At 43.2% G+C, this 13,085-nt stretch overlaps 1 protein-coding gene across 1 annotated transcript in view; it reads left to right on the forward strand.

Moving 5' to 3' along the window:
* The window catches only part of CSMD2 (CUB and Sushi multiple domains 2), a 456,222-nt gene that overhangs the window by 357,670 nt on the left and 85,467 nt on the right, over positions 1-13,085 (forward strand). The window contains exons 27-31 of the mRNA XM_042440873.1: positions 929-1,120; positions 3,104-3,242; positions 4,156-4,343; positions 10,963-11,157; positions 12,372-12,488. Coding sequence (XP_042296807.1) covers positions 929-1,120; positions 3,104-3,242; positions 4,156-4,343; positions 10,963-11,157; positions 12,372-12,488 — 831 coding nt within the window. The remainder of the gene's footprint in view (positions 1-928; positions 1,121-3,103; positions 3,243-4,155; positions 4,344-10,962; positions 11,158-12,371; positions 12,489-13,085) is intronic.

Here is a 13,085-nt window from a genome sequence, read left to right on the forward strand (position 1 = left end):
GATCTCTGGGGAAACTTCAGGCTTCTCCAAAACAAAGCCAGTGCTTTATTTATTTCTATGTGCTTTATAGTCTGGACAAAGTCCTTCATTTCAGAGGGTTGAAATGGGTTCCTAATTGCTCCTACCGTCCCTCTAGTATAGTACAATTCTTCATTTCTATTCCTTATTTTTAAAGCCCAGGGCTTTGAAAAGAACAAGAGCACATTTTCACTTAAGACAACATTAGATTTCCCAAGTCCCTCTTTTCCCCTCTGTGAAAAGGTCAGCCTTAACCCTCTCTCTGAAACCCGGAGGCAACGTTGCTTTCCATCAGTCACCAAGGGAAAGCTGCTCTCAGTACAGAGAGCATATGGTTGATATAGGATTATAACAAAGTGCGATGTAAGACTAGCAGATGTCCATTCATATTAGGTAAACATGAGAGGGAGCTAATGTGCATCATCAGGCTGATCTCTGCAATGCATACTTCAACTTGTATCTCCTGCAGCTTTTTCCAGCTAGAGAAACAGATATTGGCTTGGATCCTGGTGATATGTTCCCTTGCACATGTGGTTATACTTTCGTATCTGTGACACAATGCCTCTATTCAGTTCATGGTTGCATAAAGCAGATTTCCACAAGTGCAGAAGCCAGTTCACATGGGTCTAAATCCTACTGACTAGAGCAGTATCACTGAATCCTTTGCATTTACCGATGGGTTAACTCACCAACCAATGATTAAATGGGTCTACTCTAGTTGGGATTAACCAACAGGATTCCATCCATGCAAGAATGTCCAGTTGCATGGCTGGAATCCTATTGGTTTATCCCAACTAGAGTTTATCCCTCAGGCCCCACCTTTTGGGTTCAAGCTCCATAACTCCTTATGAAACTGTCACAGTATGAGACACGCGGTTGTCTGAGTTCACTTTCTCTCTTCTGTTTCCAGTGTCCACAGCCACCTCTTGCAATGACCCAGGAGTTCCACAGAATGGAAGCCGGAGCGGCAACAGCAAGGAGGCGGGCGATGCCATCGTTTTCCAGTGTGATCCCGGTTATGCCCTGCAAGGGGAGGCCAAGATCAGTTGTGTGCAAATTGAGAACAGGTTTTTCTGGCAGCCGGATCCCCCAACCTGCATAGGTACAAGACTTCAGCTCTCTTCACTTTGCAATTGTCAGGGTGCTAGAAACAGTGTCATAAGACCCAGAAGGTGAAAATAACCCATTACAAAGAACAACAGTTACAAGCTGCTGCATTATGTTTCTAGGCCATTCAGAGGAAGAAACAACTATGGTAGTCAACCATGGCCAGCCAAAGAGCATTGAGATGGCTCCCCTCTCCACCTGCAATCCCTATTTCAAAACACAAGTCCTTGAAACAGAGAAGTCTGCAATCCCTTGGTGCTCATGATAACTGGCAAACTGACTGCTCAGTTGCTCCACCTTCCCAAAAGATGCAAAAATAGGAGGCCTTTTTTTAGCCTCTCCTTATCTAACCCAATGCAAAATACCCTCAAATTTGCAAGGCCTTTTGCCGTGCATTAAAAAATTGTCATGCCAAGAACACCAGAGCCATAAATGTTCAATTAATGGCCTAATTAAATGTTAGCTGTCTATGTCATCCCCTTGTACTTCATTTGTATTTATAAAATGTAATCCCAGGCAAGGGAAATTAATTAATTTCCTTTCTGTCTAAAGCTGATTGAAAAGTAAGTCAGGAAGCACTTGCGTATTGGATCGCCTGCTACTTCCGACATTACTTTGTATCCAAGCGACCTATTTTGTAATGTGCCACCTTCCCAGCATCAATGGTCAAAGAAACCCTACTTGGAACAGTTATGTAACCAGGCACTGGTTTGGCAAACAACCGTCCCCAAAGGCAAGATAAGTGTGAAGGCACTTAATGTTGAAAATTGATAAGGAGAAGTAATTAACTCTTTCCATACAGGTTTCTTTTCCAAATCCCTTCTCACAGTCCACTTTCTTGCCCTCCATTGAGCTTACTTCATTTACTGGAATGTGGATTAGGGGGAATGATTTAAAACTGCCTGGGATAGACATATATTGGGGAGGTTCATCACACGCATGTGAATGAATGAACCCATACATGCCACCCGAGGTTGGAATGGTTCTTATATAGAGATCGAATCTGTAATCATTTCATTGTTGAAGGAGGCAATGAGTAATTCTAGCCATTTGCTTCCCACTATGAGAAAGTTCAAAAATGGTGCCATTTTTAAATTTTCTGCAAAAATTGCGAAAGCTATTTTTTGGCACAAAAGCAGACTTTTCAGTGCAGGAAACAGTCCTTTCGGTGAAGGAAATATCTCTGCACAAAAATACAATTTTCAGTGTTGAAAATGCTCTTTTCTCTGCTGTACATGTTCTGTGCAAAATGCACAATTTTGTGCAGAAAGCAACATTTTCAACACAAAAAAGGCTACTTGGGTTTTATTTTATTTTATTTGGACAAAATAAGACCTGTCCAGCAAAGATTCCTATCAGTCTAGGTTTCTTCTTTTCCTGGCACTCAAGAAACATATTTTCAACCATTTTTTGAACCTTTCCCAGTATATATTGGGGTGTGGTGGGGACAATACAGTAGAATGAGAGGTACATTCAGACATGGCAAAAGAGAGATTGATACTCCATGCAATACCTAGAGCTTGAAAAAGTCTCCTTCTAATCTGCCACTCCTGTGCAGGGCCTGTGCTACCTCCATGCCTTGTTTTCAGCAAACAAAATGCACTTTAAATATAATTTTGTTGCCAGATTTCAGTGGAGGACTCCGGGGCAGAGGAGAGTGCCTTTGGACCATCTATTGCTTACCCATACTCTAGGGGATAAGAACTTCATCAGCCACCAAGAATGGCTCTGTATGCACACCTGCTAACATAATGCTATTTGAAAGAGAGCATGCACAAGAGAAATTGCATTGCCAGCAGACTTGGGTATCCATGGGGAACTGCAGTGAAGGAAAGAATCTGTAAAGATATTTGGTTAAAGTGATTTTATTAGTATACTGCATGTCCTTCTGTCCTGGAAACAGGTGCCTTTCAGGTGTTTCTGAGAGGATAGCTGAAAAACAAGGCTCGAGTCTACCTCTGCTTTCTTTTTCTTATAGCTCCATGTGGTGGGATCCTTACAGGACCGTCTGGGGTGATCCTGTCACCAAACTACCCAGAGCCTTACCCCCCTGGAAAGGAGTGTGACTGGAAGCTGACCGTCTCTCCTGACTATGTCATTGCCTTGGTGTTTCACACGTAAGTTCTTCGGTTTCTATTCCTGCTCGGATGACTCAAGGGCAGCCTATCCATGCCTCACAGAGTCTGATATAAGACTTTTGTACTCCAGTATAGTCGACCCTTCTTATCCATGGATTTTTTATCCACGGATTCATGCATCCACGGCTTGAAAATATTCCAAAAAAGTATACATTCCAAATAGAAAACCTTGATTTTCCATTATATATAAGGAACACCATTTTTTTTTTCTGCCATTATATTTAACGGGACTTGAGCATCCATGGATTTTGTTATCCACGGGGGATCCTGGAACCAAACCCCAGCGGATAACAAGGTCTCACTGTATTTCTAAAGAAGGTCTTGATACATGTAACTCCAGGGCCATTCAGACGTTGGCTTTTTTAGCTAGATGGAATGGATTCAAACTACAGGAAAAGAGATTCCACCTCAACTTTAGGAAGGACTTCCTAAGAGCTGTTTTGACAGTGAAACACATTCCCCTAGAAAGTGGTGGAGTCTCATTCCTTGGAGGTTTTTAAACAGAGGCTAGATGACCAACTGTTGGAGGTGCTCTGATAGTGTCTTCCTGCATGGCAAGGGGTTGGACTGCATAGCCCTTGAGGTCTCTTTCAATTCTGTAATTCTATGACTATGTGAATATTCGCATTCTGAGTTTGTTATTCACACTATGAAGCCACATCTCCAAGCATATCTGTGAAGATTTATATGATGCAGTCCCAGGGTAGGAGCTTTTCAATGTATTCATGGTCCAGCCCTACACATCAGGGATTGGGATTGTTTGCTTGGGATATTTTGGTAGGTGTAATCCATCAAAGTGCAGCTCCCAAGCTCTGGTGTAAATCTGTATAGAAAGGCTACTAATGAATGGGAGGTACAATTTAACACTGTTTCTCTCCTTCGTTTCCTGCAGCTTCAACTTGGAAGCAGGATACGATTTTTTGCACATCTATGATGGACCCAACTCTCTCAGCCCCCTGATCGGCAGCTTCTATGACACCCAGTTGCCAGAGAGAATCGAGAGCAGCAGCAATAACCTCTTTCTGGCATTTCGGAGCGATGCCTCAGTCAGCAATACCGGATTTGTGATCCATTACACAGGTGGGCCTCAAGATGCCTTTATTGTTGCCATTGTTACATCTATGTAATTTTCCAAAGCTGTGGAAACTTTGGTTTGGGAGGATTACCATTCCCAGAATGTCTCAGAGAACATGGCCACTGGCCAAGCTGGTTGAGCGCTCTAGAGAGTTTTGTCCAAAATCTTTGTCCTTTTCCAAACTCTGCAGATCTTTATCCTAGTCTTCTTTACTGCATGTCATTTGGCCACATTTACGTCCGCAATACAACAAATGTCTATGTTGCTTGGTGCTTAGAATCAATAAGCGCTAAGTCAACCAATCTCTGGTAGGGCAGAGCAGTCACAGAAGAATCAAAGCTAGGAGAGTAATAAGGGCTGCGTTTGCACTTTAGAAATAATGCAGTTCGACATAGCTTTAAATGCCATGGCTCAATGCTATTGGGATTTGTAGTTTTGTGTGTGTGTTTGTGTGTTTATGAAAAGCAGAATGCATCATGAATGCATTGTTTGACAGAGTGTATTGGGGAAGGCCAATGCTTCAGATTTTACCTCTGCACCCATGCTTCCCATGGGATTTTCCAGCCGGTTTAGCTGTTGTGGCTTCTTCCAAAAGATACTGGGAGGGGATAAGGAGGATTATAATTATTGGCCAGAGATCCCTAGGTATCTCCCCCTTTACTAGATTATCCACCCCAATAAAGGACTAGTGTTAGGTCCAGTAAGCTTAAACATACCCAGTGTTTCTATGGAACTATGATTTCCATCCAACAGAGATGCTGTTACTTGCAAGATGACTTAGTTTAACGAAGGCCCTTGTCCATACTCTGCATTGTTGACACTGGTTCAATAAATTTCAACCCCAGTTTCACACTTTGAACGTTGCAGTAAATAAATCCAATGGTACAACTGCAAATTTCTGAAATGCAGGCACTCATCATGATGCAGACATTCCCAAAAAGAATTTCCAAATGGCATACAAGTGTGTTGATCCATATCACCAAACCAGCTCTAGCTGTTTTCATCTCCTTTAACAGTAGTAAACCTTTAATAGACTTCTCAAAATCAGGCTACCATAAATACTTTGCATTGCGAGAGGAAAATGGAAAATCCACCTGAGCTTTTTCTGAGTATTGCATCTATCTTCAAGAGGGAACAGGATAGTCGGATGGGGCAGCAGCCAATGGCCTGAATTCAGTTGGTTTCTCTCCACTACAGTAGACCCATTGAATCACATGGCTGGCATCTTTTTGGTGTTTTACACACAGGTACACTCCCTTACACATGTGGTTGTGCTTTTTTGGCCATGGTATAACCTCTGTATTCAGTTCACCGTTGCATACTCAACATTTTGCGAGTGTAACTGTTGTACATTTTTCAGTGGTGTGTAACTATTCCTCGTTGCCTTCAATGTACCATTGGGATTCACTGGGATTACAGCAGGTGCCATCCCCAGCTAGGCAATTGGTTGCTCAATGTCAGTATTAAACAGAAGGGTAGTATAATGTAACCCCCACTGAACTTGACAAATTGTTGAATGATAAATCAGCACGGGGTTAATTTCCATCAATTCAGTGGATCTTTTTCTAGTTTGGACATGATGGTGGTGGTGGTTGTTTTGGGTTCCTGTCTGCAATAGGTCTCATAAGAGCCTCATCTTTCCTGCTAGACAAAATGTCATGGCATTTTGCCCCTGAAAATTCTGGCTTCATTTCTAGGGATGAAGTTCCTCACTTGTTTTATTCTTTCATGCAAGAATGAACGGATTCAAAACTTTTCTCCCAGGTGGGTGAGATTATGAGACATCTTGCATGGTTTTTCCTGATTTCTCACCATGTAGGACTTGTTTGTGAAAAATTCATTTGAGCCAGAAAGTGGGGAGCCCAAGATATGAAAAATCTTGTGGAGTTGACCATTTTCCCTGTAGAGTCTCTCAATAGGCGGGGGCACCCTGTCTCACCGACATCTACATCCCTATCCACTATGAAACCAAATAAACCAAAGGTTTAGGGGAATTCAGGTGCGATTATCTTAGGATAAACTAATCTCTCAGCAAACCTAAGGCTAGTGACCCATAAGATTATTAAAATCCATCAAGGAGCTCCCACGATGCCTCTCCCCTCCTTCCTCTTCTCTAAGTCCATCTCCACACTTAGCTATAAAATACGTGAGCAAAACCCTAGCGTTGAATTATTCACATACAGTCAATTAAAACTTAAATGATTCTCTTTAAGAACGGGTGGCTTTGCCTTTGGATTTGCCTCCCTGCCCATCTTGGGCAAAGCATGCCACTTTTAACAAAATGTGCCCTGATTAAGTCAGTGCTATTATGTGGTGTAGAGTAGGGGGGAAGCGTTTCTCTCCTCTCCACCCCATCCCTGCTTTCTTTCCATCACTCTCTTGAACACACCTATGGAGTTATTCGTGCCTATATGCCACCCACAGAGTGTCACCCCTGGGAACCAAGGAGTGAGGATTTAACCTTGCTCATTAACTTCTCCATGCATGCAAACACTTCCAGTGAGTTGGGGGCACTGCAAATAGCTGAAAGTTCAAAAACTAGAGGGAGGGGAGGAATGAATAAAGGAGAGAGGAGGAGAGAAAGCAGAAAGGCATATATGCAAGGGAGAACTGCAGGCCCCTCTTGGGTAGGCTGGTGCTGCAGGACTCATATGCAAGTCATTTACTTCTTGCTGGCTTTGGTTTCAGCAAATGCATCCCATTCTGGGCACCACAATTCAAGAAGGATGTAGACAAGCTGGAGCATCTCCTCCAGTGCACCATTAGTGAAATGCATTCTGAAATTCACTAACGGTGCAGAGGAGGGTGACCAAAACATGAAGCCATGAAGCCCTCTGAGGAGCAGCTTAGGGAGCTGGGGGTGTTTAGCCTGGTGTAGAGAAGGTTAAGAGAAGACACGATAGCCATGGTTAAATATTTGAAGGGATGTCGCATTGGGGATGGTGCAGTAGTGTTGTTATTTTCAGTGACGGCTGAGGGGTTCTGATGTTAGTACGGCTGTGGAAAGGAGATCTACAAAGTGAGGCACACTTTCCCAGTGTAGGTGCAGTACCTTGGATAGCTCTTTAAAGTTTGGAAGTTTCAAACTTGAAACTCCAGAGTCAATTCACTGCTCCACTGACCTCAGAGCCATCACCCTTCATCGATTATTTGTTGTGGGCAGACAGGCTGTCTCACCTAGTCTGCTTCTTCCAATAAATCACAGACATCATGCTGTCAGTACAAGTTGCTGGCCAAGTAAACAGGCCGAGAAGTAGCCAACCTGAGCCACACATTCCAGCAGGCATCACACTTCTGCGTGTATTATTCTGTGCATGCTGCTGCAACTAGTTCTTCATTGCAACATTTATTGGGGCAAAATTGAGCAGGCTGAGGAGTTGTGATGAGTTAGTAAATAAGGCTGTGTGCATCATGCAACCTGCCCTGTATCTGCTAATGCAATAGGATCAGGGAGCACAGCTAAGACTAAATGAGTGAAAGAAGTTGTCGCCTAAGCTTTTGAAGACTTGGTCTTCTTTCTCAGATGGAAAAGCTCATGCCACCAGGTTGTTTCTTTCAGATAGTCTCAAATGTGCTACAAGATACTTTCACATACTTCTATCCCAGACTAACACAGCTATGACTACATCCGCACTGCAGAAATAATCTGGTTGGATACCACTTTAACTTCCATGGCTCAGTGCTATGGAATTCCGGGAGTTGTAGTTTGTTGTGGCACCAAAGCAAAGGTCTCCCCACCCTTGATTCCTCTCCCCCCCCCATAGTTGTCCTCCCTGTCCACCCACAAGTTGTGGGTATTGACCATAGGCTACAACATGCCATACCAAAGTGCACCATGCTGAAGCAATGCTTAGTTAAGGCAAAAATAGGGTGTGTGTTCCCACCTTAAGAAACTTGTTAGTCTTATTGGATCTCTCCTTCCTTCCAAATTCCTCATGTTTCGCTGGAGGAGAAATCCTCAGATGTGTTCCTTATTTCAAGTTGCAGCTCTAAGTAGAGCAGTGGCATTAAGGAAATGATGTGGAATAAAGATGCGGCCAAATGAAAGAAAAGGCAGCCACTGCAGGTGAGGCAGAGAGCATGCTTTGCATCTATCGGCCGACTTGATTTTTGAGATGGAGGAAGGGAAACGGAAAGGTGGAAAGGGCCTCAAGGAGACACCACAAGCCAGGTTAATACAAAAGATGCCTGGGAAGTACCCCCCCTTCCCTCCCTTTTCCCCAGCAGCTGATGTTGTGCAAGATGGTATTATTTTATTCTTCTCCAAACAAGCACAGAGCCAGAGATCAAGAGGTACGGCAAAGATGCCTGACAGCTGGGTGGGAGGCAGAGTGTCAAGTTGAAGCTGTAGCAGCTTCTGAGATGAAAGGCACCCCGGCTCTTCAAAATAACAAGAAAAAGTCAAGAACGGTCATGGGAAGCCTGAAGGGGTGAGAGTTTTCTTCAGTGTGGGAAAAGGGCCCTGTAATAATATTCTTTAGAAGTTGATACTGCCGACACAAAAAGACAGGCACGATATTGGAAGGGCTTACGAGAGACCTCTGAATGTCCGTGGGGTGGCTTTCTTGCTATCTGATGTCCTCCAAGCCAACTTTCTTTGGAATGGGTTTATCAAAAGGGCTGTCCTCTTTTCCGGTTGGTCATATTGCCATCTCTTTAGCTCCTTCTGACGTTACCGTAGGTAGTAGCTACCACATGAGTTTCTCTCGCTCTGCTACAGTGATGCTGAAAGATCTAGACCACATGGATTGGCCACATGGAGGCATGCTTATGAGATGGCTACTCCCCCCTAACTACATACATGCACACACATACAACCACCAACACCAGTGATGTAGGAACTGGTGTAGTATCAACATAAGACTGCACTGTAGTGTGGATTTTTCTTGCATGGCAGAGGTCCTCCATCTTTGGTCCTCCAGATGTTTTGGACTTCATCTCTGACAGTCTGTGACCATTGACCATGCTGACAAATCTGACATAAAGGACCAAACACTGAGAGCTATTAGCTTAGATCTTATGAGGACTGCGCGAGAGGGGCATGTCACACAACCCAAAGCTAAGGGATCCATTGCAAAAGGTCTTCCTATAGACCACCCTGGTGAAGAATCCTGAAGAGGTCCACCCTCTTTTTTTTTCCATAGGGATGTACATTGTTCCTTATTTCATTCTCACAGGCAAGAATGAGAGCCTTCAGAACTTTTCTCCCTTGGATCAGATCATTGGTTTTGGCTTATGCCCTTGGGCCCGACCAGTTTAGAAGTTCAGAAGCCTTGGAGGAGACAATTACTTTAGGGGTAACAAGGTTTTGTGGGAGGCAGTTTCCATTTGCAGGCTTCAGAAGCTCCTCTCAGACTGTCAATACTCAAAGCGCATCTGCCTTCATCTGTTGCCTAGCAGAATGAATGTCACTAATGGCGCGGAGGCAACTTGCACAGAAGTTAACAATGCATAAATCCCAATCTTTTACAGCTAATGAGGGTCCTCTAACAGGACAGGTTTTGAGCCTTCTGAGAAGAAAAGGGGGAGATTTATTTTATTCCTTTGAAGAAAAGAAACTATGACAATCTAATTCCAAGGCACATTTTTCTGATTGTTCCTGGACCGTATCACTCACAAATAAAATAAAATACAGTAAAAAAAAGCCCCGGGCTTTCAATGAGCAATGTGTTTCAATGACAAAAGCTCTGGATTAATCAAAGCTCCTAATTATATTTCACATACACACATGGAGATAAGAAGCACATTGAAAATAAAAGGGAGACTTTGGGATTCAAGATTTGTGGAGTGTTTTAATACAATGCACCATCTGACAGCGAAGCCCTATGCATGTCTACTAGATGTAAGTCTTGTTTATTGCAATGGCGCTTATTCTCTGATGTGTCCCTTTGAAAGAGAAAATGCTATGCCAGACACAGAGAACAGAATGGGGGGAAATACACCGGTTTTGATACAACTCCATGTAATCGTCCTGCAAATAACTTGCCTGAGTTAAACAAAAGATTAATGATGAAGACGGCCCAAAGCTCAATAGTAGGACTGTTTAAGAAATGTATTTTTTGCACATTCTAACACAAACTAATCCATACTATAGAAATTAATGTGCAGACCAGAAGTTATTCAGTAGCCTTTTCATTATCCAAATATCCCCAAAAATCAATTTCTTTGAACATCCTTTACCCGCTTCCAGGTCCATCATGGGGATGCTTATATAGCACTGTAGATTTACACAGCGCTGTAAGCGATAGTGGACACTTTAATGGATGTCCCCATTGAATAAACAGTGTTTGCACTCATGCTAGAAATGCAGACTGTTGGGTCCGTTTTTTTAATTGCGTCAATGTTCCTGAATGCATTTTCTGCACGTTGGAAAGGCCAGCGATATATGGATATCTGGCTTGCCCTGTTGTGCATTTGTCAGGGAAGTACAGAGTTGGCTAAATCCATTTTTTAAAAAAGTAAACCAAAAGCCTAGACCAAGTGAATTTCTCACGCATCCCTATTTTTAGCTGTTTTACCAGCATTCTTCTTCTGAAAGGTACATTCAGCACTTAGCAGAACAATGGAGAGATGATCACAGCGAGGGAGCAATTAACATTCTGGCAATTGTTTTCCTTGTTGCAGAAAACCCCAGAGAATCTTGCTTTGATCCCGGCATGATTAAGAATGGGACCCGGGCTGGAAGTGAGTTGAAACTCGGGTCAACTATCACCTACTATTGTGACAGTGGCTACATGATTGAAGGGGCATCTACCTTGACATGCATCATGGGGGGAGATGGAAAGCCTGTGTGGAACAAACCACGGCCGGTGTGTACGGGTAAGTTGCAGTTGAGTATGACATTGACCATCTAGTTGCATTGATACACAGATGGATGTGAGTCCTGGCTAGAGTAGACCCATTAAATCAGTGGAAGTCATCTGTGTGTTACTCTCCATCCTCTCCTTCCAACAGAATGGGTCTACTTTGGTTGAGACTAACAAGCAGGGTTCAAGCCATAAGGCTGTTATTTCCAACCAAGGCAGCATCAGTGCATGGTGACCCTATGAATGAGCATAGTCAAATGGCAACGTAGTAAAATGCGTAGTACAATGGTGTCGCAAAATGGTGCCCCTTCTATAAAAGGCCAAATCAAGGTTTGCGTTGGGGATTCTTTTTAATATTTTCAAACCATCGATGGTTGAATCTGTGGACGCAGAATCCGTGGATACAGTGGACCGACTGTATTTTATCTTAGCACCTTGAGCAGAATTGTTTGCTTGTTTTGTTTTTTTATTAAGCGCTCTACACAAAATTTACAAATGGTAGCACAATGGAAACCATTCATATCCAGACCTTTATTTTAGCTGTGCCTTTTGTTTCCGTGTGTCAAGAGCCACCTTGGCAGGCTTAAGAGTGGGATGTCAATATACAGTAAAATAGATTTGTAAATGCTTGTGCCCTCGAAGCGCTCAGTCTGGATGGACAAGCCTGCCAGTTTTGCTTCCTTTCCAGTTTTGTTTTCTTTAAGCCTTTGGATTTGTGTCAGATATTTTTATCCTGAACGAGGAGGAAAAAAATGCAAACTGGGCTCAGTTTTTCTGAGCAATGAAAGGAAATAAAATTCACATTGGATTCTAGTGACTGGCTTTAAAAGTGGTCCTCCACATCCCACCTCATCCCAAAAATTGACTTGCGTACACATCAAGGCCCTGCAAGTCAATACTTCACATCGCTGAGAATATTTAATGGAGCACACCATCCATTGAGATCAAAAAGGTAGTGGAGGGCAGGTGGGGAACTTGCACATTAAGGTGTTCTCCCCTGTAGTCAATAGTAGTGTTCCTCATGAAATATGCATCGTGCACCACCTCTGCTTAGAGTGAGTTCTGTATTTCCATAATGAGAGACTGCAACATGGCAACCCTGGGCCAGTATAGCATTGAGAGAATGCACAAGGAGTACTCTTTGGAAAGAAAAGGGATAGAAGTAGGAGGAGGGACATGTTCCAACTATCTGATTTTCTTTTTCTTTTTAATCTTCCTCCATTTCAGCACCATGTGGAGGACAGTATACAGGATCAGATGGCGTTGTCCTGTCTCCAAACTACCCTCGGAACTACACCAGTGGACAAGTGTGCCTGTATTTCATTGTTGTGCCCAAAGACTATGGTATATATATATACTGGGTGTTCTTGAACAACATTCACTGGAGGGAGGGTCCAAATCAAGGTTGGGATATTCCAGGTATAAAGGGGCAGGAACGACTTTCCTATGAAACCTTGGAAGGGCTATCCTCTGTACCAAACCCTTGATCAAATGAAAATATTTTGCACTGTGAAGTCGAAGGCTTTCCATAGTATTTTGTGGGTTTTTCGGGCTATGTGGCCATGTTCTAGGAGAGCTCGTTCCTGATGTTTCACCAACATCTGTGGCTGGCATCTTCAGAGAGCCAAACCGGCTTCAGGAGGAGATGGGAAGTGGCACTGTGCAAGCTCATTTTTGCAAAGATTTGCAAATGTTGCCGCCAGCTTTGCTGTTAAAATTTCCTAAGGAAGTGGGACCTGGGAGCTGTAAACAGCCATTTACAAGCTGCAAATAACAGATCTTGCAAGTGAAAAACAAGTGATGACAAACAACAAGAATTTGAGCCTCAGGGCTTCATGGTAGAAAGCTGCTGTTATGCTTTGAATACACACACACACACACACACACTCACACACACACACACACACATAAATAACCCCAAACCTTCAAAAAGTAGCTTTT

Source organism: Sceloporus undulatus, chromosome 9 (assembly GCF_019175285.1).
Source record: "Sceloporus undulatus isolate JIND9_A2432 ecotype Alabama chromosome 9, SceUnd_v1.1, whole genome shotgun sequence".
In the NCBI taxonomy this organism is placed as follows: Eukaryota; Metazoa; Chordata; class Lepidosauria; order Squamata; family Phrynosomatidae; genus Sceloporus; species Sceloporus undulatus.